The sequence below is a fragment of the Channa argus genome, chromosome 7 (assembly GCF_033026475.1).
Source record: "Channa argus isolate prfri chromosome 7, Channa argus male v1.0, whole genome shotgun sequence".
NCBI lineage: Eukaryota > Metazoa > Chordata > Actinopteri > Anabantiformes > Channidae > Channa > Channa argus.
Window position 1 is genome coordinate 15,477,962 of NC_090203.1, and position 23,360 is coordinate 15,501,321.

Genomic DNA, 23,360 nt, shown 5'->3' on the forward strand with positions numbered 1-23,360 from the left:
ATAGCTCAAGTTAACAGAAACATCCCTCACAAGTTAAATGTGAATTTTACTGCTTTATTGACTTAAGTCTGTGAATGGGGTTGTTGCCTTTTACGTAGCAGCAGAAGAGTGTTCGTTGTGAGTCCACATGATTGGAGTATTTGGCAGTCGTCATTGTAGCAGCACTTTGGATATGCACTGATGATGTCGTACTCGAGCTGACCCCCCCCTCTGTAGTGTGAGAAACACAAGCAACCAGTGTGGCTGTTAAGACACGGGCTGACAGAAAAGAGACCTTGGTCAGGAGTATGTGGTCTTACCTTTGTTTGTCGAGATACTGGCGCACGTGACCGATGGTTTCAGAGAAGCACATTTTCAAGACATAAGTGTTTTTCCCATCCTCTGACTTCACTTTGAGAGTGAAGACTTCAGGAACTGACAAAGGCCGAACAGAGGTAAGTAGCCTGAGTGAGAAAAGTGATCCCAAAAACTCTCAGACGATATAATGCCTTATTGTACAGTCCATACAAACACCGCTCACAAATAGTTGGCGGTATTTGGCTTTCAGGTGAAATTTATGGAAAATGTAAAAAGTTTGTGCTACAGTAATATATCACAAAAGTATTGCATTTAAGTAGAAGCATGCAATGGTAATTTTGTCATTTCAAACAATTTAAAACAACAAACCGTTGTGGTATACCCACCACTGTTGTTTGCTTTCAAACAAAAGCAAACATCAGTGGTGGGTATACCACAACGGAAAATGTCAATGTCTCAATAACGACTCAGTTGTTAGGTGTCGTCTTGGTCTCATGATGTCAAAATTTGAACAGCATGATGAAGATGACTGTTTAAATACAAATTGTCATTGAACCAGAACATTTAGTGGTCGATCACCTTGTTACAAAACAGCATGTTAAGCAGTAAGTACTGAAGCACTGAACAGTTGGACACGTGCATTCACAAGTTTACAGAAGGTCAAATTAAGTTCATCTGTAAAGGTTATAGTACATTTTAGGTGCATTCTGAAATTTCATCCGAAAGTCGAATGTCCCTAACTTTTTGTGAGTAGTGTGTGTAAGATAAATCAAATGAGTGAAAACTGACACATGATAAATAACATGGTTTAGGAAATAACAAAACCACCAGCAGGGTAAGCCTCCCCAAATCAAACACACTTTATAATAATGTTTATAACTGTCCTTAGACAAAGAGGTCACATCTCACATCTCCATAGTCTCGACACTCAGTAATCATAAAGAGATTTAAACCCCCCTTTACATCACGTACAGTTTTGTAAAGATAAAAACGGAGATATTTTGCATCTGGATTCCTGTATGATGCTTACCCCATTTTACATACAGTACAGTAATAAACCCTACCAGTAAAGACTGTAATATGACCTATACCTTAACATTTAAAGTAAATATTGTAGATCATGTTATTTAAGTATAGTCACATATTTTATGTTTTCACAAACTTAAATTTAAATCACTTTAAAGTTACTGTAATTATGTGATGATGTAGCAGATGACAAAATTTTTTATACTTCTCTTTCATCGCCTGGAGTGCTGGTGTGTCTATGAGGATCACTGAGTCGCTGCTCTGGGCTTCAGATGAGCCCTAGTCAAAATACTTGTTAGATAATGATGCTGCTGTTTAGAACAAGTTTAGACAGGCAAGGAAAACACAGTGGAGGGCAAAGCAGGAGTGTTAACAATCCAACACTAAAGGCTGTGGGTGCAGCCTGTGTGTTTGGAATGTGGTGGATCTTTTCCCCCTGCTGCTCACCTGCAGGGTGGCTTGGAGTGAGTCCCTGATGTCAATCACTCGACCAGCCTTAACCACCACTTTGGGCAACCGGTTCAGGAACTGATGCATGGTGAGCTTCTTCACTGCAAATGAGTTCAAAACATCCAAATGACAGTGAAGAACAATGTTTTTCATCACAGGCATGATTTGTGGCAGGATCAGTGTGATATTACATTACACACCAGGTATTTGCAAACTGGCAACATTTGATGAGTCATTGCTCCTTTTTTGAACAGCCTGTCCTTCACCAGGAAATGTATCCCATGATACACTGATGATAAATTCTTCATCTCGCCTGTCATGAACCTGCACAGTAAGATTAGTCACAAATTTACACATTCGCTCACAGACGCAGGGGGAAAAAATGAGGACGCACCTCAAAGGGCACACCATCTGGGAATCTTTCTTGAAGCTCCGAAGGAAAATAGCCATCCATCAGATCCTGCATGCACTGCTGCAACCCCCCCACCCAAAAAACAAGACAGTTTGAACCATGAATAATTTGAATAATAACTGTAGAGTTATTCGCTGTAGAGTTTTTGGGAGCTAACCTGAGTGCTGTGCTCCTGATAAGAACGGAAAGGACCATCAAACATGACAATGCCGTTGCGGTATAGCCTCAGCTGAATGGGATCCTTTATCTTCAGCTGTGCTCCTGTGGCGGTTGTTTGTATAAAGGACTCCCCTTCCCCTGCGAGGATGTTCAGCTCTCTGATCCTCTGTAGCACAAGGTCAAAGTTCATGCGAAAGTTCCTGACCACCGAGGTGCCTGCAGAGGAAACATGCAGGACAAAATCACAATTTTATAACTGAGTTTGTCAGCAGACGCAATGAGTATGTCAGCAGATGGAAACTACCTGGCTGCCAGAGGCCTCTCTCCAGGTTATGTGCAGGCTGTTCAACGTCATTAGAGTCACTACTCTGCCCATCTCCAACCCAGATCAAGCCATAGTCATTTAGAAAGCTCTGCAAAACAAAGTTCAGTCGAATTAAGCATTGCATAATCAAAATTTAAACACAATAATGAAATGCATTATTAAACAAGCTTGCCTCCATGTTGTGGACTTTCTTCTGCAGTTGTTTGCACCTTTTTTCGAGATCATCTCTGCTGCTCACATCATGCACCGTCTCTAAATTCACACATAGGCAAAATAAAGCCAAGTAGTTTGAGCTAATAATTCACCTCTGCATATGTTGTGGTTGATACCTGATTCTTTCTGAAGCCTCAGTTTCTCCTCTAATATGGACATTCGTTTATCCTTTACAAAAACGAAGAAAACATAAACTTTGACATGTTGAAAAGATTTCCGTCACCACAAATTTGCTATTCTTTTCTTGGAGCTGTGTCTCCTCACCTTGTGCTTGATCTCTTGTGCTTGGATCTTCACTTGTCTCTCCAGCAGGGTCAGCTGCTGCATCATAGCAGACATGAGCTCAAAGTCACTTGGTGGACCACCTGATTTTGAAAAACATAATGAAAGTGTCCTTCCCAAAACAGTAGATGTATAACATTTTCAGTATGTATAACAGTACGTCTTTTGTCTACTGGTAATTGGACTAATTCATACATACTTTTTTTTATTGGTACTTTTGACTTAGAAATTAAGGCATTACTGGCAGGAGCGTGAGCGGGGATGGGAATATCGGGATTAGATGAATCCCCATCATCAACCAGTGCTGCCTGAAATTCTGTTGGAACAAAAACAACACAAACATAAAGAATCTAAGGCAAAATCAACAAAGGGAATAAAGGAGAAAACACAGATCCAATTAATATTGATAGTAAGACTCAGATTGTCATTGTGGTGTATTATAACTAAGTGGAATGTAGCTAAGAAAGTTTACAGGAGTAATGTGTTACAGAACAAATCTGAACTACTTGTACTTTTACTGAATATGTTTTCATGCCACCTTAAACTTCTACTTGACTAGTTTTAAGAGTGAAATCTTGTCCTTCATACCACACAACTATCTGACAGTCACTTTACAAATTAATTCAAGACTTTACAACACTTTACAAATCATATTAAGATCTAAAAAGGATTTGTCAAACAATTTAATATCGCGTATGATTAAAACTAGAACACAGAAATTACTTTTCATGCATATAGCATTTTTGTACTAATACTTTCCCCTAAGCGTAAGATCTGAAGACATCATGTTATAATTATAGGTTCTGACTGGCAGCTTACCTTTTAACAGGTTCCTCCTGAAAGACACTTTTTGCCTGCCCCTGAAGGACCAAGACAATTAAATATAGTTATATCTAGCACTTTATTTTGACAGCTTTTGAAATCAGTACTTGGATAACAAACCTACCCTTGGTCGTTCAGAAGACCGTGCAGTGGAGTGCGCCTAGTTTTCTTCAGCATCGACAACGGTGAGCTCATTTTACCTGAGGCAGGACGGACACATCCAGTGAATATGAAATACCTGAGACTGCTGGTGGTCTGTCTGTTCACAGGGATTTCCTGTGTTTTCGAGTTTGTTGTAAGACTGTTGCCAGTAGCAACGCAGCCAGCAGTTGAAAATGCAGGCATGACCTGGATTATTCCTGTTCTGTCCACAGGAGGCCGCGGTTTCTCACTGTTATATCCATCATTAGTCCTCTCTTTGGTTCTCTTTCACAGACTCACAAAAACACACGCCTGGCTTGTGTAAACGTGTCTGTTTTCCTGTTGTTGATTGTTTTTGCTTTTGCACACATCTATTACGCCTTAACACCTGCCCTCATACTTTCACCATCTGGAGCTTTGGTTAGGGTGTAGTTTAACGTCCTGGAAGCGATCGCCACCCGCCAGCCCGCTGCAGCCATACTGTCCGCCGCAGGCACACGGAAAGGATGCTGAGGCCTGCCACTCTCTCAACACATCCAACATTTCCCCACAGCTTTTAGGCTGGATATGGCTGCACCTATCGCACATTTCGACAACGATAGGCCGAGTTTGGCTGACTTGAGTCTGGGTTCACAGCAAGAGCCGCAAAAAGGCCGTGCAGCCGCGGCCGCCGCCGCAGGGGAAGCAGCATCGCAGCTGCTCCGGGAGGATGATGATCGCCCCGAGCTGCACGACAGCAGCTTCTCCCCGGAGGAAACGGGCTGGTTCAGGTCCATAGAGGACTTGGTTAATGCTTTCGACGACAAGTTATCGGTTTGCTTCCGGAATGTTGACGCCAGGACGGACAGCATCGCTCCTGTGACCGTGATCGCAGAGGACACGCTGCTGGAGGAAGACGAGTGAGTGTGTTTGTTTGTGGCCTGTGCGGGTTTTTTTTGTGTGTGTCATGTGTTGATCTGGAGGCTGCAGGTCGTATTAAAATAAATTCACCCAAAGATATCTTTTATGTCTTATGTAGTCGGACGTTCAAGATCAGCAACTCAAAGTTTTTTATGGTTATTATGGGGCGATAATGACAGTTTTATACAACAGTCGTCTCTTTTCAAACCATCACATCTCAGCATATGGGTGCTGCTTTAATCCACTATAATAAGAGAGTCTGCAATTATAAGCATCTTTAGTTTGATTAGATCAACCTTAATGTCAGTCACTCTAAGTGGACTGACTGATATTATTCTTTTATCAGATTACATATAACTACATTTTCGGGTTACTTTTTTATATTCAATTATATAGCCTACAACTAATGCAAATACTACCTGTGCTATATTATTCCTAGCTAAAATTGTCAGTGAAGTCATAATGAATGAGTCTGCAGCTATTCTGATCTCATTTTAAATACATTTTCAACTTGCTACAGTTCCTCTAAATGATGACATCTGGAGGAGCAGGTTGAGCAAGACTACAGCTTATGAACAACCAGATTAATAAACCACTTAATAAAATATCATCCACCCATTACTTCTTACCACATTTGTGCCAGTTTTTAACAGATTGGTGACACATTACTGTCCAAAGATTTTTGAAGTGTTTAGCTGTTAAACAGTGGGTGGAAGAGTGAAGAATCACTAAATCCACAAATTAAAAGCTGAGCGCTGTGTTTTTGTTTTTTTTTTTTTCCATCAGAAGGCTGCAGCTTTGGGTTTAAATGAAGCCCTGCCATCATCATCAGTGACATTTTTAACTTGATAAGCTCTTTTGGGGATTATACTTTTAAAATGCATCAAAACAGTTGGACCATAATGTGACATTTGGGAATATGATGTTTGAAAGCACATCTATGGTCTCTGTTAACACACTAGTCAGTAATTTGTTGTTATTAAAGCACTACAAACATAATGGTCATGGATGCGTTCATAGCCCAAAACACCAGTGAATTATTTGGTCAGAGACTGTTTCTCTCTGTATCTTTACTGTTGTTATTAAATAACAAATGAGAAATAAATTATTTTTTATTTTAATTGACGAGTGATATGCTAGTTACCTGACTGTTCTAGTATGTCTCCCAAACACTTTCCTTCATTCCCTATGATGTAGTTCAAACCATCTTTTTTTGGACTTCCTGGTAAACATTTTTGTCTTTTAAACCCCATAGGTGGAGATCTTATCATCAGGCCTCTCTTTAATATTCTGAAGATGTTAACACTGACAGGATACATTCCACAGAACCTTAATTATGTCAGTATAATTTAGCATTTTGGCCTGAAATATCATTTGACTTTTTTGCTTCCTTTTTTCTGCAGAATCTGGAAGGCTTTGACCAACAACTATGGGCGTGTGATGCCATTGGATTGGCAGCAGAGTCGAACGCTCTCCCTCCACCTCCCCACATTCAGCTTAGAGGAGAAACCGGTGGGTGATTTCAACGCACCCAAACCTGCCCCACTTTTCACTCTTGCAAGATCACTGCTCTCATGTCACAAATTACAAATATTCATTGTGCTAGGATTTAGGATCTAGCATTTTTGACCGCACCCCCACATTTTGTTCCTTATTAGAGAAAGACTGATGCCACAGCAGAACTGTTGGATGATGAGGAGCTGAGGGAGCAGTTGGACATGCACTCCATCATCGTCTCCTGCCTCGCAGAGGAGCCTCTTTTCACCGCAGAACAGGTAATTATACACAAACACTAACCTCCAGCATGTTCACACTGCCTCTATTATTCAGAGCAGCAGTGTAACATGGCCGAAATGTTTCCCACAGAGATTTAATAACTGATGTTAAACAAGTTCATTTGAGTGCTGCCTCACTGATGTGTTGATGCTCTGTGCAGGTTATTGAGGAGATAGAGGAGATGATGCAGGACTCTCCTGACATGGAGGCAGATATCAATCCATCTCAGTCCGACCTCTCGATGCTCTCTGTGGACATCCAGCTGCCCACTGGCAGTCCCAGCTACGAGGAGAGTAAGTGTTCACGGATCAAGACGAATCATTACACTTTGTCTACCACAGAGTTACCAGTATACTGTAATCTGTCTTCCTTACAGTAATAAATTACCTGTCAATAATTATACTATAACACTTTCTCTTATGATATGTTATGAGGTCTTTTTTCTGGCCTAAAAAAGCTACAGAGGTTTTGATGTTCTGTTAGGATTATCAAATGCAATGAAAATACCCAAATCAAGAATTAATTGGTTACTCAGCAAACTATTTCTCTGTGTGTTTCCGAACTATGATCATAGCTTATTCCTAATTTCTAAGGACTCAAAAACACACAGGTGAGCCATGACATTGCCATGAACATGAAATAGTCACTGATATGTGTATTCATCCACATCTGATAATTTACCTTTTACGTTATGACTGTAATCAGCACTGTATACAAGTGTAGTAATTGTAATAAATTATAAATGTAAAAGTCCTTAAAGAAAGAAATGGATAAACCTAAAACCACAAATAGATGCTTAGTGCTTTATACAGTATATACAGCACATCTGAGTCTGCATGGCTTCTTTCAGTTTCAAATTTACCCCTATGTGTGTCTGTTTGTGTTTATGGTTCAGGGGTGAGAACCCTGAGTGTTGCAGAGCTGAATGAGCATCTGGAGAAGGCTGAGATGAACGTCAGGAGGCTCTCGGAGGAGCTCGTGCAGCAGCTGGCCCTCAGGGATGAGCTGGAGTTTGAGAAAGAGGTGCAGAACACTTTTATCTCAGCTCTCATCGACGTGCAAAACCGGCAGAAGGAGCACCGTGAGCTGCTGAAGAAAAAGAAGAAGCTTAAAGGGGGAGCTGGGATGTCGCAGGGCCACGCAGAGAAAACACGGGCATCAGTCAGTTTTTTATTCTTGCTACTGATATTACCTGTGATGTCTTACAATCTTTCTTCCCCACTATTTACTGCAATTCCAGCAGCACTGTTATAAAACCTTTTCAGCAAACTAAAATCTTTTCCATTCTTTGATGAGCTCACTTCTTAAGCTTCTTCACTTTCCCTCCCTCTTCCTCAGCGCTTCAGCATGGAGGGGCTCTCATCTATCATTCAAAACAGCTTCCGGCAAACTTTTGCGAGTGGGTGCAGTGAAAGACAGGTTGCTCCTCATTTTGGTCTCACCTGCTGAGATTTTTCTCTCTGTTGTCTGCACTGAAGGTCTACATTGTAATAGGAAAACCTTCTCCCACACGTTTATCTCATGTAACTGTCTTTTTAAAATATATTGCTAACCAGATCCAGTACTTTAGTAATAAACAGTATTTTTTCTCTCCTTGTCCTGGCTTCCTGATGGGTTACAGAATTTCACTACAATCATCCCTTATGATAAAAAAGGAAACCCTCCTTCGATTGAGGACCTCCAGATCCTGACCAAAAGTATGTTTTCAAAATTGTATCGAGAGTTTTTTTCATTTTGGTAGCGGCTGAAGCAGATCCATTTATTCCTCTGTGTTTGTTTTATAGTTCTACAAGCAATGAGAGATGACAGTGACAAGGTGCCCAGTCTTTTAACAGACTACATTCTCAAAGGTGAGCTTTTGGTGGCTTGTTGGCGGTGTGTGATTACACTGTTCATAATGGTTCACAGGAACAGGGCTTTTGGTGTACATTTTCAGGACCACAGTAGTAGCTGTGCATGTTACAGCCCATTTACACACTTAACATTAATTTCACAATTGCCATCACATTTAGTGATAATTCAGATTCATACCTCACCTCTCAGTCAACCATTTGTTTCAATTCATTAGAAACTCTACAGAAACACCTTACAAACACATGCAACCTGCTTGTTGCAGTATTGTTATGTTGAAAATAAAAAAAACAAGTATGAATAGTGCTAAAAGCATATGCTTTATAAATTTGCTGTTTTTTTTGTTTGCCATAACAGTTTGGCTTAATCTAAAATGTCAGTTTTCACTCTGTATTTGAAGGCATCGTCAAAAGAGCGTTTTGTTGCTTTATTACTCTGTAGTTGCAAACTTATGGAGATATAAAGAAAATTATAGCAATTTATGTAAAATACTGCTAACTTGGTGCATATTAAGCCACAATCTGATCCTTCAGTGTCTCCTGCCACAAACACACACACTCTACTGTATCTTTGTTGTGTCCTTTCTTTCATTTACTTCTTTTTCATTCTTCCTTGTGTTTTCCTTATATGCTTCTTGTGCTCTGCCTCATTTGTCGCTGCAATACACTCGCTAGCTCTGGTGTGAGGAGTTGGATGGGAAGGTTTGTGACACATTCACTTTTGATGTGCACTATAGTGGTGGTGGTGTCACTCACAAGGGGAGAGTGCCCCCTGTGGATCACTGAGCTGTAGTGCTGTTTGACCCCGATGTTCACCTTGTCATTTCAACCCTTTTCCCAGTGGGTGACACAGTGACTGTCTGAAGCATGTTAATCCCTGTAGACTCACTGACACTGGTACAGTTAACATTTAGCACACAGTTTATTGAGTATTAGTTACCAAACATTGATAAGTCTGCATCTGCTCTGTGGTACTTATCCTTCAAATAACCTAACCAACATCTGATATAGGTTTGTTCAAATTAGTCTTTTTATTTCCAGATATTTACAGTAGCTGTCTGTTACTGATTCAGTGAACTTTAGATTTTTTTCCCTTTTGTTTTTCCTCCATCTTCCACTTTTACTGCAATCACCTATCACCTATTGCTGAAGCTTCATCTCATAGCTCTGCTAATATTCGTCTCTATTTTTTTACAGTGCTTTGCCCAACATAGAACAGAGGGATGGTGCTAATACACTCTACAGAGGCTTCAGATAGATAGAACCATGGCGACAAGATGAGGAAGACTCATTGTATTTTTTATTTATTTATTTATGTTTTGCAAACATGAAGCATACTTAATTTATTCTGCATGTTTTTACCTCACAATATGTCATTTTGTTTGTGTGAGTTGTACATTTAGTTGTATTTATGTTTGCAGTGTTTTGATTATGCAAAACCTGTTTGTTCATTCAAACACTAACCTTTTCCTGAGTTTTGTTTTTCTTGTACTATGAAAGAATATTCTAAAATTTAAATTACATAAGACCAGAAGATATACTAGTATAAGAGGTGCACTGTAAAGAAAATCTATGATGCAAAGGGCTTTGTATTTATCTCAAGTGCTTATAATCCATTGAGCAGTGAACAAAACACTGAAGTAATATACAATAAAAAAAAAAAATCCTTTACCATAAAAGGCTGAAAACCGATCATATAAATTTAAGACAGCCTTACATGCAGCTGCAGACACAGTGCACTGTTTTCCCTCCTGTGTTCTCAGAAGTGAAAAAAATCTTATCACATACAGAACATCATCATTATTATTCTGCAAAAGGAAGTATTGATATGCAAGGTGCTGTAGTCCAGACTGAAATGAACTAACTATGCATTTAAATGAATATTGAATTGTGACCCATGCACTGTCTTTACTTTTGTGACGCCAACTCGAGATATGAATCAGAGCTTCAGGTGTCAACGTGCCTGCTGTGCACAGGGCAGTGTGCACCATGACTGGGCTTTCTTATTCTGTGTATTTATGAGCTGCCTTTACCTTTGCCTGAACTTTTGTACCTTATAAATAATTATTTTGAATAAATGATATTACTGGAGTACTTAGTTGTTCCATTTGTTTTGTAAATATTTCAATTACTGTATATTGATAAAATGTCACCCTCAATGCCTCATTCTGTTAATAATTACACAATAAACATGCTAACAATTAGTGCCTTGAGACATTACCAGTGTGATCCACGAAACAAATATATTACATGCAAGACAAACAGGTGAGAAATAATGAATCAATATATTACATTTGAAAACAACTCCATACATAATTCCATAAAACTTTGTGAAGAGTGACTGTGGTCGTCCACGAATCCCAGGGTTGTTCTTTGGTTCCCGGCTCCTCCTGTCACATGGTGAAGTGTCCTTAAGCAAGACACTGGGTGAACGGCTGAATGAGAGGCGGTGTGAAGCGGGTACCAGTAAGGTAGAAAAGCGGACAGTTAACCATTTTCCATAATGTTACAAATTTGATGTCACTACCACCTGGTGATGTTGCGGTAGACAGGGGGTCAGAATTCTCAACCAGTCTGTGGCTATGAAGCAAGCTGTGATGCATTGTGAGCTTTCACACAATGGGTGACATTGTAACAACCACGTGGATTTAGTGTGTCCGCTGAAATGAAAATGAGACACATTTTAATCAATTTCAGTGACTTGACAGCAACAAAACATTCCTCAATGGTTTAAATCAAAATATAATGACCTTATTTAAACAGTTGGAGAGAAAAGCAAAGGCAAAAATTTAATATGGATGAAAACTGAGTGAATTTTGACGAGATGACCTAGCAAAACATTTATTGAGAATACGATGTAAGTTAATTAGATATACCAAGGAATTTAATTTGTTTGATTTCAAATGTATTTCATGATGTTGAAACAATTAGTATAGTCTGTCTCTAATCTATTTGTCTTTGAATATAATTAAGTTAAACATATCCAGTTTTATGCAAAAGTTTTGCTGCACTAATGCAGCTCAATGTATTTGCTCATTTGTTGAAGAGGAGCTTTTCACTACATCACATTTCAGTTATTTTAGCTTTAAACTGTGTGAAATGTTGCAACACTGAACATTTAGAGACTTGGGAATTCAGTTTTCCTAATCTGCCAGACGTCACTGAAAGCCTCTTGATTTGCTTTGCAGAAAGTGACTGATTTCACAAAAGCATTTATTCATTATATAACTCACTGCCACGTGTCATCTATGTCTCCGACTTGCTGAGGAGATCCAGATGTAGGCACTGAAAGAAACTTTTGGCTTGTTGGAGAGCCTTTGACAGAAAAATATAAAGATTAAATAACTAAGAATCTAGGAAAACCCACTTGCAAACCTTAGTTTCCACTGTTAAGTAACACAAACACAGATATTTGACAAAAATTTATATTATTTAAGTTCTGTGTATTTAGGAAACATGACACACACACACACACACACAGATACGATACACCTGTATTTTATTGGTAACATACAGACATATGGAACCAAAGTTATGCCTGTCTGAACATGGCTGTAAAACATCTGCAAAACATTTGTCCTCATTCCTCATTCAACTCTCTGCTGTCAGTCAGGGTGTGTAAAACACAACAGTCTGCCCAGCGCTCAGAGCTGTGAGGAGCTGTTTTGTGGTGCTGCCCCAAAAAATTATCTCTGTATTGGATTTTAAGTGTTTTTATAAGTATCATGAACGCTAGAAGAATTTGTTTGATGTTTTGGCTTCTCCTGTTAGCTCACTGCACACTCCAGCAGAACTCTACAAAGAAAAGAAATGGCAAGAAAGGTAGGATGTAATACTAACATGACACTGAAAATGAAAACAATGCTTTCACTTGAATTATACATGTACTTTCTGTACTGCTAAATGCATTATGGTTCTAAAAAAAAGGTTTAAATAAAAAGGTTTTGCTCCCACAGACTCTGCAAACAACATTGCAATTGAGGAGATGAAGAAACAGATAAATTACATTATTGAAGAGCTAAATTTGTTGAAAGAGCAGCAAGCTTTGCAAACAGGTATTGTGCATGCAAAGAAATCGCTTCACAAATACCACACAGGCCTAGGAGCAACACTTTTACATATTCTTTCCCTCCAGTTTGTCTGCGAGGCACAAAGATCCTCGGCAAGTGTTTCTTAGCTGACCCAGTGAAGAAGGCCTTCCATGCAGCCAGTGATGACTGCATTGCCAAGGGAGGCAGCCTGAGCACCCCTCTGACAGGAGATGAGAACGACCAGCTCTATAGCTACGTCCGCCAGAGCATCGGCCCTGAAGAGCAAATCTGGCTGGGCATCAACGACATGGTGACCGACGGCCAGTGGGTGGACCAATCAGGGTCCAGCGTGCGCTTCAAGAACTGGGAGACAGAGATCACCCTGCAGCCAGATGGAGGGCGCAGCCAGAACTGTGCCATCCTCTCCACCACAGCCAATGGGAAATGGTTTGATGAGAGCTGCAGGGTAGAAAAGGCCTCAGTTTGCGAGTTCAACATCATCTGAGGTGCTGCGTTTTGACAATAATTTCACTCTGTGCAGAAAGACACTCATAGGAACATTAAGTGTTGCTTGCAGAAAAGAATTGAACATACATTTCATTGAATAATAATGATCCACATCTTTCTTGAACTCAACTCTGTATATCACTATAAGCTAAACTCGGTGGGAGATGATATTTTACATGCATTCATACAAACTTGTGTTTTCTATTACTTTATAATTTACAATATATAATATGTATCAGGGTAAACTCTACTGGATGGCCTGTCTTTGTTATGTTGCATGTTTGTTAAGTGTATTTTTTTAGCTCCTAACCATTGCAAAATATGATATATATTTTTTTACAGAGTAGAACAAAATCACCAGTGCCCTTTCTCTTGTACTTCTTTATTTCCTGAATTACTCAATGAAAAATTAGGCTGCTTATATTTTAATATGTCAATAATCAGATGCAATGATCTTGTTCACTTGCAAAATAAAAAATAGTTTTACTTCAATCTTGGATTATGGATCATGAAATGAACAAATATTTTCATATTCTGTGATATCATTTTCTGTTTCCCCAAACTCCATCTAAAGATCTATAACCTGATGAACTTACAAAATAAAGAAAACAGAACTTGCCAGGTATTTAGCACTCGGTTTGTGCCATGACCTTTACGACAGGGTTGTACTTCCTCACACCACGACTGACTCACTTCTTCAAGATGACACATATTGGTTGTGTCATTTTAGTCCAGCAAGAGGGATCTTTGGTTTGCAAAATCAAACAACAAGTTATACTCTCTACTCTCTGCATGGCCAAAAAAATAGGACACTTCACCACCAGAGTATGGCTTTGAGATTTCAACTTTGACTTTCCACAAAAAATCCCAAATTATTTATTTATCCGAGGAGCAGAAATGTGTGAAAACTTTGCAAAGATGCTAAGGTTATTAACATGTATGTGCTGACCTCTCTGTAAGGCAATTTTATGGTGCAATGCTATTTAGAAGTCTCGATACTAGAGACATCTATCACAGAATGATAAGTAAACAGAAAACTCCATGGATAAACTCTGCTGTTGCAATCCTTTGCAACACAGGCCATCAGCAAGCCATCATCTTCTGATGATGCTATAAAAATGCAATGTTTTGCAACAGCAGTGGTCTCTATTCAGTGGACTTATGGATAAAAATAAGACTCAGCATGAACGCACCACTCAGTTTTGTTCATGTACAAACATCCACAATATGTGCAAAGGTACATGTTTAAGACAATATAAGAGCTCTGTAGATTGTAAAGGCTGTCGATTAAGGACTGAATCTGAACAACTGAGTCTCTTAAGATGAAGCATGTTAGCAGCATTAGGCAGGTTAGAACTGGGTAATTGTGTGTCTCTGGTTTTGGTGCAAAACCACGCTCACAACAAACGAAAAACAAAACTCCTTGGCTAGGCTAAAAAGCTGGTAATCACACAGATGCCAGGGAACAAATAAGAGTTCAAGTAGGTTAAGTCAAAAGCAGAAAGATGAAACCATTCGTCTTCTCAGTTGCCTCCTTCTGGCTCCAGCCGCGGCCCCAGACTCAGAGGGAGTTCCTCCTCACTCTTTTTTGCAGTCTGGTATATTTCATTGTCCACTAGGGGTCGGCTCTGAGGTCTCTCAGGAAGCGGTGGAGCCTCAAAAGGTTGATAAACTCCAACTTCCATGTCGTTGAAACAAGCATCTTTAGAAATCAGTGGTTTCTGAGAGTTGGCGTGTCCTGTGGCAGGACTGTTTGAGTCAGACTCTCTGTAGACGCTGACCTCTGCACCTTCTTTCAACAGGTGTGTGTAGATCAGAGTCTCATCGATTGTAGCGTATACATGGGACTCATTGTCAGCACGTGTCTTAGGGAAGCGGCTGTGTCCTGGCTGGATGTTAATGCCATTTGGATTGTAAATGGATGTCTGATGATTTAGCTTTTCCTTCTTCTTCCTGCTTGCCAGGAGCAACAAGAAAGACAGTTTGTTATCCAGTTAACAACGTGAAAACGTTAAATAAAGGAATATATTTACTAAGACATTGAGATGGACCAGGTTACTGTAAGAAATATTGAAGATGCATTTTTGTACTATAAAGTAGAAAAATAAACTTTTAACATAAAAATAAAGCAGATGCACTCACTTGATGACCACACAGACCACGATCACCACAATGACAAAAATAACTAGGAGAGCAGCCACCACACTCAGGATGATGGGCAGCATGGCTACACAGGCAAAAACAACAGATACAATCTTTCTTTAACATGTCTGTCATACACTAACTTAATACAAAATGTCCACAAAATTCTAAGAGAGACAACAAGTTGTAAACTTCAAAGAAAACTTAGAACAAGCATATTTGCAAAATGTGCTCTTACTCTTGTTCTTGGGCAGCTGCAGGGTGATGTTGCTAATTACACTGAAGTGTCCTCTTTCAATCTTACAGTTGGACATGTTGAGGTAGAAGCTGTCAAAGACAGTAAGCTCACTGTCGGCCTTGTCATCCTCCCTGCGACTGTAGTCCAACGTCGAGCGACCGACTCGCTGCACGCTGATGTCGGTGTGGTGGTTGCTGCACTTGGGCTGGCTGAGGTTGGCAAACTTCAGGTGTGCCTCCATGTTCGGAGGGACAGAGACAATCCAGGAGACCGTGGAGTAACCTTTCATTCCTGTTGGCCAACCAGGAGTAGCCAAAAGGACAGGATTGTCTTTCTTCAAAGATACAGTGAATATATAGGTTTCTGCACATGAGTCAGAAAGAAAAAAAAAAAATCACTAAAAGAAATTCATTAATTTATTTATTAAATTGAACCGAACCTGCTTGTCACCTGATATCTCCCCTTTGAAAGTGGCATTCAACACATGTTTGTAAGATATCCTCACTGCTTTACCCTCTGTGCTGGACAGAGTGACGGACATGTTGGTGTGGATCTGGACCTTCTCTATGGATCCCTGAGAGCAGAAGTCTCCAATAGTAGTGCCATTACCTTCTCTCAGTTTGATATTAATGCTATCATTGCATGGCTGCCCAGGCAGGGACTGCCTGAGGGGCCCCGTCGGTGACGCCAACTCCACAGTGCCATGCTGAGGAGGACGGAGAGTCCAGGTTGCAATGCTCAGTGGGGCTGGGAGGCAGCTTGGCAGCACAGGTAGCAACAGAGGGACCGAAGTCTTCGGGCAGTCTTTGAGTTGACTACATGCTGACATGAAGGAAAGGGTTATTTAAACTAAGAGGGGTTCAGAAATGAGACTGAATTTCAGTTTACTGTCACTGAGTGACCTCAAAGATTGCAGTGAATAGACATTTCAAATCGTCTTTACAACACTGATCGTGTATAAAGAGTTTTTAAAGGCCTAGCTATGAATACAAATGAGGATTTACCTATGACTCTCAGTGCAGTGACTTGTACATCTTCAGGAGAGCAGTCCTGGAAAGATAAGTCACTATTTGATGAGACTGTGATCTTCTCCGTCGTCACAGAGTTTATTTTCATCTTGCACTCAGAGACTGGCCTCAACTTCTCAATGTGAAGAGTGAGACCCTCCGATTCGCTCATGTCCACTTTACACGACACTAGAGAGGAAGAGTACAATGTGACATGATCTTTTGTTCTCTTTCTGTCTCTCACACACATGCAAATGTGTGGGCAAGTGCATCTATGATTCAATTCATCAGCAATTTGAATTTGGACGCTATTCCCCAACTGCTGAAGGACGGGCTTCCTCTTTGTTGAGTCATGAATGACACCACTGTCATTCATCGCTCAGCAATGGAGCAATCTGAGAGCTCCCTGTGTTTCATTACTCACGATTTCTGCATTGTGTTAAAAAAAAGGGGAAAATTCAGTCACACCCCTGAGTAATAAATCTGCACCTTTGTCGTAACATGAAAATTAAGGATTAATTTTACACTTGCTTCAACATGTGGAGGAAATAAATACTTCTTCTGCGTTAGTTTTAAACTACAGAGATGGAGAGTGTATTGTGTGCAAAAATTTGATTTCTTATCACTAGTGGGCAACAGAAACAATCACTTGATGATACGAACATATCACACCTGTTAGCAAACAGGTTTGTAGTTTAAAATGAGTATTAATTTGTAGCTGTGTCACGTGCCACCTGATGAGGTTCCATATTAATTCTCCGTTTCACTTTATTTTTGCCTCTACTCATGGAAAAACGGAAAATGCCTCTGTGTCTAGCTGCTAAATGCTTTACTATGTTGAACAGCTTGACTGCTAATGGTGTCTGCGTCTCACAAATCAAAAGCATAAATAGTGCCAACTTAAAATTTTAGATGAATCAGTTCTACATTAAAATTAAACCTACATCTGTCTATGTTTCAAAGTTAAAGTAAAGTTAAAAACTAGCTAAAATATATAGCTAAAAACAAATCTCAGATATTTCTTGTAAAAATATCTGAGACATATTAAATGGACAAACAATGCAGAAAAGTTGTTTAGCACATTATGCACCAACCTGGCAAACTTGCACTTGAAGCTGTCACCCTCAGGTTTATGGAGAGTCCAGGAGAACCAGATCTTCTTTTGTCCATCTCACAGTTCCTCAATGTCATGGAAACATTTCCCAAATTCTGGTCTGGCTGGGGGTCCATCAGTCTGAGCACTGACACAGCTCTGCCTTTGCTGCGGTACTCCACTGCTGTCTCCTTTTTAAGACAATGCGGCTGTGTGAGGTTTAGGAACTGAACAGACATCTTGTGTTTTTCTGGGACCTGAAAGTACCACTCCATCACATCGTCGTCAGGAAAACTGCTCGGGTAGTTTGGAGAGAGAAGCTCTGTGGATGAGGTCCCATCTGGGAACGTCAGTGTAATTTTAGCAAGGGCTAGGAGAGAAAAGGTAAACAAAACTGTGAAATTATGTCACTTTGAAAGACACACAGGAGAAAGGTTGCTCACATAAAACCATATAAAATAACTTACACTTGATTTCCTCCCCAACAGACACATCAAATTGTCCATTTTGCAGCTTCTGCCCTGCTGGGACGTCCAGAGAAAAGCTGCCAGATTTCAGTATCTGAACGCTAGCGATAATTCCCGACCTGCAGTATTTCCCTACAGCCACATTCCCTGCAGCCTGGAGGGTGTAGGTGTGTCTCTCGGGACATATTTCAGATGGGTTAATCTGTCTCAGACCCGCTTTGGTGAAGTCTATTTTGAATGCCTTTAGCGCTGAGGCCTTTAGGTTCCAGATGAATTTGCGGTTAAAATCCAGCAAAGGTTGAGAGGCAGAGTCAGCCTGGATGATGTGACCACTGCATGACTTTATGGTGCATTCTAACAAGAGAAATTCACAATGAACCTTTACACCAATTAACTCCACCCATGTTATATTGTTTCACTGACATTATGTGATTGTTTTATAAGATAACCATTCAAAAGTGAGGGACAAGTGAAGACTTACCTATATTTCGCACAATTTCCACTTTAAATACATCATGAGGTTTGGGGCACTCAAACTCCACAACAGTGGTGTTTTTTAACGGTAGAAATGTAAAACATCTTCGTGAGGGTCTGACTCTGCACACTTTGCAACCTTTGGCTTGAGTACTGAAGATGTTAACGGTGGTACCTGTGTCAGGGGTGATGGTCAGGTTCTGCCCATCTGGATAATTTGATAAGGAGATAAAAAGGTTAGAACACCATGTTTAATATTATTTGAAAATACCATAACAAAATCAGCACTTTAGTGCAAGTAGTACAAATTGTTAGATATGTGTTGTCTTTTGTTCACTGTTAACAAAGTTAATATGACTAACCACGTTGAGAGAGGAAGCTGGCCGGCCTATGACTAACTGGGCGTATAGCCTAGTAAGCAAACACCTATGTTCACACACACACACAGACAGACGCGTGCACACACACACACACACACACACACACACACACACACACCACATCACGTAATGTGCAACTTGAAAGTCTGTTGTCTCATAAATCTAGGTTTTCACTGTACTCCTTCTTGTTCTCCCTCACTACAGGGCCTTAACATAGACACAAGCACACATCTAACATGTGACACACCAGATTAGCTCTGAGGCTCTTGAATGAGGGGTTTTGTTGAACAAACAACAAAACCACTCTGAAAGCCACTCAATCATTTCGTGGACAAGAGTACAGGACACTTCTTGATCCTGCCTCACACTGAAATGTACCCTGACAGAACAAATCAATACACACAGTTGGGCCATTAAAGTCTCAACAGCCATGTTAGCAGCACAACAAAAACAGCTGACAAATAGTAAACACCATAATGCTTTCTGATGAGGCCTCCATGTTGTTTCCTCTATAAGTCCTAATGTAAATAAGCAGTGTTGATATTCAAACTGCAGATTCACTACCTTCCACAGTAAAAGTTCCACACTGCATCTGTCTTAGTGGTTAATAATTAGTCCTGTATTTACCTGATACTGTGAAGACGATGAATGTAAGTAGAAAAATGTGCAGAGACACTCTAAATGTAGATAGCGACATACTGCCCTACAGTGTAGCTCTACAACCTTGATCCTGAGGTAAATCGCTTGACATCTGCGCATATGTCATTGCTTCTTATCTGGAGCTGGGACCGTCGTGCGCCGGATTTTTAATTTCGTTTTAACATGAAGCCTAGCTCGAGGGGGTTGAGACGACTCCTCCAGTTCCTGCATGTGTAAGTGTGTCAGCAGGAAAAAAGGGAGTGTCAACCGCAGGTAATGTGAAGGCGGGGCCAGCTGCGCCATTTTGGCAGGTCGACAGTTAATTAATGCGCTATTGTATCAGTGATAAATAAAATAACAGCAGTCGTCAATATGGTTTAGGTACTTCTGAAAAATAGTATAAATACATTTAATTGTTCTTAATTACATTTTCATTTAGTTAAAATTTGTGGATTACCTATAGAGTGAGATAAATATATATAGTCATATTTTCTGAACTCACGAGCTGAATAGATTTCCAGTACAGAAATTATAGATATGCTTCTTCAGTTTTTTTTATTTATAAAACTGTATAAGCTGCTGTTTTGCCCACAGAGCGATTTAAATGACTGAAGGGCTGTTTACTAAACATCTGTGTTTACAGATAAACAACCTCTCTGATTTCATTTTCTATATATATATTTTAAACAAATGGAATTCAAGGACAAATTTCCAGTCTGACATTGTCAACATTAAAAACGGGTCATTCGGCTGAGCAGGACACAAAGAGTTTTTCAATACAGGCTCACAGTGTATCTCCTGTCTGGGCATGTCACAAAGCCTGAGGTGAAAGTAAAAACATAACATATTTACACAGGTATGGTTCTTCTTACCACCAATTTAAATTAAGGTAGGTTGCACTTTATGTCCTTAGTTTTAATGCATCTGGGAGTCTCATTACATTACTAAATGGTTCGAATTGTAACAGACCAGGAGTAATTGTCCAAATCCTTAATCTGTGCTGACCATAAAATAGAGATGACCTCTTCCTGACAGATGTTTGCTAGTACAGATTTTACAACATTTGCAGTATGATGAGCTTTTTGGGGGGGAGGGGGGGTGGGGGCGTTCAATTACCTAATAGTATCTAAAGCGCCATCTGGGCAAGCTACAAAATGAAAATTTATAGACGCTCACAGTCAAAATGAACCTGTAGACTGTGACACAGGTAGTGATATTAGTGGCATATTATAATTAAAGGAAATGAAACCGTTATAATAATTAAAGCAGCAGAACTTGTTGCATGCATTTTATACAATGAAATGAGGAAAGGGCTGCTTTAATGTTCACAATCTGCTTTAATCAGTAAGTGATGCACAGAAAATCCCCTATGGACATTTGTTAAAGATGCATTCTGAACCTCATCCATGGTCCTTCTCATAATAATTACTATGGGTGCCATTTGTGCTGCTGTTGAATTGCATTTTATTTTACTGACAACAACATCTTCAGTGCAGTTGACTCAACACCGACATCAACAGTTTCATTAAAAACTGAGCAATTATCACCTTTATGAAAGAGAGTTCACCACAGGACTGTTGATAGACTGTCTTAGTTTTAACTACACTGACCTAAAAAAACAAGCGGCTGAGAAAATAGGAGCTCAACACCTTTAAACTTTGGATCACATGCTGCATGAGTTTGAAATAAGTCTGAGGTAAATAGATTATAGGCTACAGAGAACAGGTCAGAGATTATGAGATATAGCCTATATTCAGTTTTATTTTCATTTCAACTCTCGGAACACGTATACAAATAAAGCACATATTTGAACTCGACATTAGAAATCTAACAATATAAATATTGAAACTCTCTCTATGTCAGTCATAAACAACATCTGTTTGTCAGAGTCTATTGGAAAAAATAATTACATTTACTGTGACCATATTTTATAAGTTACATATTTGACGGCCCACAAGTTCAGTTTTCAGTGCAAAAGTTCTACACATAAGGCAAAACATTTTCTAGAAAGATTAAAAATTATACAAACACCAAAGAGAAAAGTCCGGACAGTTTACGCTGACATAATCTATAGGAAGGCCTACAAGGGTGTACAAAACACATTGGTGTTGGTCCCAGTACAGTGGCTAGTATAAGTCTTCATACATTACCTTTGTTCCGTTAATTAGAGGGGGTCTATTAAGTGCTCTAAAAACCCCACTAAGGATTAAAGAGCACCCAAAACTTAAAATTCGCTCAAACAGTTCTCCAAAGCTCTGTAATTTATCATTCATGTGAACAGTTGGATGGCTACAATTATAGTATAGGCAGCACAGGCTAATTATAATAAAGATTATTTCAGTTATCTCGGCCTCCTCTGCTCCATCCCATTAGGCAGAAACCCTGCAATGATCGGGACCGGCCATATGAGAGCAGCAACACTCCACACAATGATGACCAAAGTCATAAAACAAGCCACAAGTGTGGACTCGATGGGCTTTCTGTTCAGCCTCCAACTTTTGTCCCCCTTTAGCTCGTCGAGGCTGAAGTCCACGCAGCAGAAAGTGACCTGATCCCCGGTCTGCTGGCCCCTCGACCTGCCCTGCCCAAACCTCCGGTACCGGGACATCCCGCAGCCCACGCAGAGCCGCAACTCCTGCTGACCCCCGGTGACCCCGAGGTGCTCGATGACGACAGGCGAGATCGCCCTGTTAAAAGACGCGGAGAAAAAAGCCCTTCCGTGGTTGTTGGTGGTGTAGATGAGAACATCACACTGGAAGCCGAAGCTGCTGTCCCAGTGGGCCACCAGCGATGTGGGCAAGAGTCTCTGGACGCTCACGTTGCACTGGGACATAGTCTGCAGGGAGGAGGCGTCGGGCGAGGCTTCGCTCTCCTCCACAGACCTCTTGGAGAAGCGCACGTCCACCTCCAGGTTGGCCAGGAACCGATTGGAGGAGTTGATGGGCGGCAGGAGAAGGTCCTCGTCGCTCCAGCCTTGACATCTCAAGAGAAGTCCGGCCGCTGCGGTCAAAGCCAGCAGGAGAGTCGGAGAGTTGTTCAGCATGGCACAGGGCGCGTCTCTCCTGTTCGCATGGTGCTGTGACGATCCGCAGGCGACGGACGTGGCGTGCAATGTTTGAAAATGCCAGTCGCCGGTGATTGTTAGAAATGCAGCTCCCGAAGAGAATTTTCGATTCCCTGCCCGACTGGTATAAATGGAAACGTCCAGAGCCCGTCACATGCGCGCAATCCCCTCCCTCTTTGGATATTCGTCTTCTGACTAGGTCTCCGATGTGTCCTGCAGTCGTCTAACAGGGGAAGCAGAGTGAACAGCACCGTGCGCTCCGGGCTTCACTACCGCACTGTCAACCTCAGGTGTGAGCGCTGGGCACCAAAACTCAGGGGGGAGACTCTTGTGTGCAGGGACAAAAGCGCCCAGTTCAACACACACCCTCCAATGAGCATCCCAGCCATTCCCATGTTCAGTAAAACTTTATCAAATTAAACTATACCGTCGACTTGAGGAGACTTGGTGGTGTGGCTGCGGGGTGAATTCAGTGTGTGACACACTGCTGACTGAGCCAAAGAGTTAATGATGGTAAAAACAAATAGCCTGCTTAAGGTAATGTAAGTCAAAATACCATGTCCTTATTTTCATGTTTGGGCCTTTCAAAAACCTCTCTGAACTTTCAGCATGAACATTCAGGGGTGGATGCAGTGAATCCATCTATTTATTGGTATTCTTGGGTT

The 23,360-nt window shown here is 40.6% G+C and overlaps 5 protein-coding genes across 16 annotated transcripts; 2 read left to right on the forward strand and 3 right to left on the reverse strand.

The window, feature by feature from the left end:
- Positions 1–40: 40 nt before the first annotated feature.
- On the reverse strand, positions 41–4,373 carry ubxn11 (UBX domain protein 11). 4 transcript variants are annotated; one of them, XM_067510374.1, is made up of 14 exons: positions 4,111–4,373; positions 3,984–4,024; positions 3,406–3,480; positions 3,147–3,247; positions 2,999–3,050; positions 2,842–2,921; positions 2,649–2,757; positions 2,343–2,560; positions 2,168–2,245; positions 1,974–2,097; positions 1,771–1,874; positions 1,529–1,602; positions 300–443; positions 41–210 (listed from the first exon to the last, which is right to left on the reverse strand). In XM_067510374.1, the coding sequence occupies exons 1-14, from the start codon at positions 4,329–4,331 to the stop codon at positions 63–65; spliced, it is 1,569 nt and encodes a 522-aa protein (XP_067366475.1). In that variant the 5' UTR covers positions 4,332–4,373; the 3' UTR covers positions 41–62. The 4 variants fall into 4 exon arrangements, 3 of the variants coding, with proteins under 3 accessions (XP_067366475.1, XP_067366474.1, XP_067366476.1); XM_067510373.1 differs by having other exon boundaries at positions 3,364–3,480; XR_010914839.1 differs by lacking the exon at positions 1,529–1,602 and having other exon boundaries at positions 176–210; positions 3,364–3,480.
- A 321-nt stretch (positions 4,374–4,694) lies between these two features.
- fez2a (fasciculation and elongation protein zeta 2a) lies at positions 4,695–10,744 on the forward strand. 5 transcript variants are annotated; one of them, XM_067510376.1, is made up of 9 exons: positions 4,695–5,026; positions 6,431–6,539; positions 6,686–6,802; positions 6,964–7,096; positions 7,699–7,964; positions 8,142–8,222; positions 8,425–8,500; positions 8,588–8,653; positions 9,851–10,744. In XM_067510376.1, the coding sequence occupies exons 1-9, from the start codon at positions 4,695–4,697 to the stop codon at positions 9,865–9,867; spliced, it is 1,197 nt and encodes a 398-aa protein (XP_067366477.1). In that variant the 3' UTR covers positions 9,868–10,744. The 5 variants fall into 5 exon arrangements, 3 of the variants coding, with proteins under 3 accessions (XP_067366477.1, XP_067366478.1, XP_067366479.1); XM_067510377.1 differs by lacking the exon at positions 9,851–10,744 and adding an exon at positions 9,329–9,841; XR_010914840.1 differs by lacking the exon at positions 9,851–10,744 and having other exon boundaries at positions 8,142–8,290; positions 8,588–8,650.
- A 1,596-nt stretch (positions 10,745–12,340) lies between these two features.
- On the forward strand, positions 12,341–13,683 carry clec3ba (C-type lectin domain family 3, member Ba). 2 transcript variants are annotated; one of them, XM_067510877.1, is made up of 3 exons: positions 12,341–12,475; positions 12,610–12,708; positions 12,789–13,683. In XM_067510877.1, exons 1-3 carry the CDS (start codon positions 12,379–12,381, stop codon positions 13,187–13,189), a joined length of 597 nt encoding a protein of 198 aa, XP_067366978.1. In that variant the 5' UTR covers positions 12,341–12,378; the 3' UTR covers positions 13,190–13,683. The 2 variants fall into 2 exon arrangements, with proteins under 2 accessions (XP_067366978.1, XP_067366979.1); XM_067510878.1 differs by lacking the exon at positions 12,610–12,708 and having other exon boundaries at positions 12,379–12,475.
- LOC137130554 (CUB domain-containing protein 1-like) lies at positions 12,375–19,875 on the reverse strand. 4 transcript variants are annotated; one of them, XR_010914865.1, is made up of 10 exons: positions 19,620–19,875; positions 18,620–18,820; positions 18,139–18,492; positions 17,673–18,041; positions 16,576–16,767; positions 16,022–16,393; positions 15,572–15,934; positions 15,334–15,418; positions 13,811–15,147; positions 12,375–13,143 (listed from the first exon to the last, which is right to left on the reverse strand). XR_010914865.1 is itself a non-coding variant. In XM_067510875.1 (9 exons), the coding sequence occupies exons 1-9, from the start codon at positions 19,756–19,758 to the stop codon at positions 14,715–14,717; spliced, it is 2,412 nt and encodes an 803-aa protein (XP_067366976.1). In that variant the 5' UTR covers positions 19,759–19,875; the 3' UTR covers positions 12,375–14,714. The 4 variants fall into 4 exon arrangements, 3 of the variants coding, with proteins under 3 accessions (XP_067366976.1, XP_067366974.1, XP_067366973.1); XM_067510875.1 differs by having other exon boundaries at positions 12,375–15,147; positions 19,716–19,875; XM_067510873.1 differs by having other exon boundaries at positions 12,375–15,144.
- Positions 19,876–20,970: 1,095 nt separating this feature from the next.
- LOC137130555 (transmembrane protein 158) lies at positions 20,971–22,927 on the reverse strand. The gene has a single exon (XM_067510876.1). It carries the CDS (start codon positions 22,672–22,674, stop codon positions 21,973–21,975), a length of 702 nt encoding a protein of 233 aa, XP_067366977.1. The 5' UTR covers positions 22,675–22,927; the 3' UTR covers positions 20,971–21,972.
- Between the last annotated feature and the right edge of the window lie 433 nt (positions 22,928–23,360).

Coding starts and splice junctions, on each gene's coding strand:
- LOC137130555 (XM_067510876.1), bottom strand. CDS start 22,674: ATGCTGAACAACTCTCCGACTCTCCTGCTGGCTTTGACCGCAGCGGCC.
- LOC137130554 (XM_067510872.1), bottom strand. CDS start 19,689: ATGTCGCTATCTACATTTAGAGTGTCTCTGCACATTTTTCTACTTACA. Junction 18,493..18,619: donor GGAAATTGTGCGAAATATAG/GTAAGTCTTCAC, acceptor TTCTCTTGTTAG/AATGCACCATAAAGTCATGC. Junction 16,394..16,575: donor CACTGCACTGAGAGTCATAG/GTAAATCCTCAT, acceptor CCTTCATGTCAG/CATGTAGTCAACTCAAAGAC.
- clec3ba (XM_067510877.1), top strand. CDS start 12,379: ATGAACGCTAGAAGAATTTGTTTGATGTTTTGGCTTCTCCTGTTAGCT. Junction 12,476..12,609: donor GAAAAGAAATGGCAAGAAAG/GTAGGATGTAAT, acceptor TTGCTCCCACAG/ACTCTGCAAACAACATTGCA. Junction 12,709..12,788: donor GCAGCAAGCTTTGCAAACAG/GTATTGTGCATG, acceptor CTTTCCCTCCAG/TTTGTCTGCGAGGCACAAAG.
- ubxn11 (XM_067510373.1), bottom strand. CDS start 4,331: ATGCCTGCATTTTCAACTGCTGGCTGCGTTGCTACTGGCAACAGTCTT. Junction 2,922..2,998: donor GAGGCTTCAGAAAGAATCAG/GTATCAACCACA, acceptor GTGTGAATTTAG/AGACGGTGCATGATGTGAGC. Junction 444..1,528: donor CTCCAGGCGATGAAAGAGAA/GTATAAAAAATT, acceptor TTTCTCACTCAG/GCTACTTACCTCTGTTCGGC.
- fez2a (XM_067510376.1), top strand. CDS start 4,695: ATGGCTGCACCTATCGCACATTTCGACAACGATAGGCCGAGTTTGGCT. Junction 6,540..6,685: donor TCAGCTTAGAGGAGAAACCG/GTGGGTGATTTC, acceptor GTTCCTTATTAG/AGAAAGACTGATGCCACAGC. Junction 6,803..6,963: donor CTCTTTTCACCGCAGAACAG/GTAATTATACAC, acceptor TGCTCTGTGCAG/GTTATTGAGGAGATAGAGGA.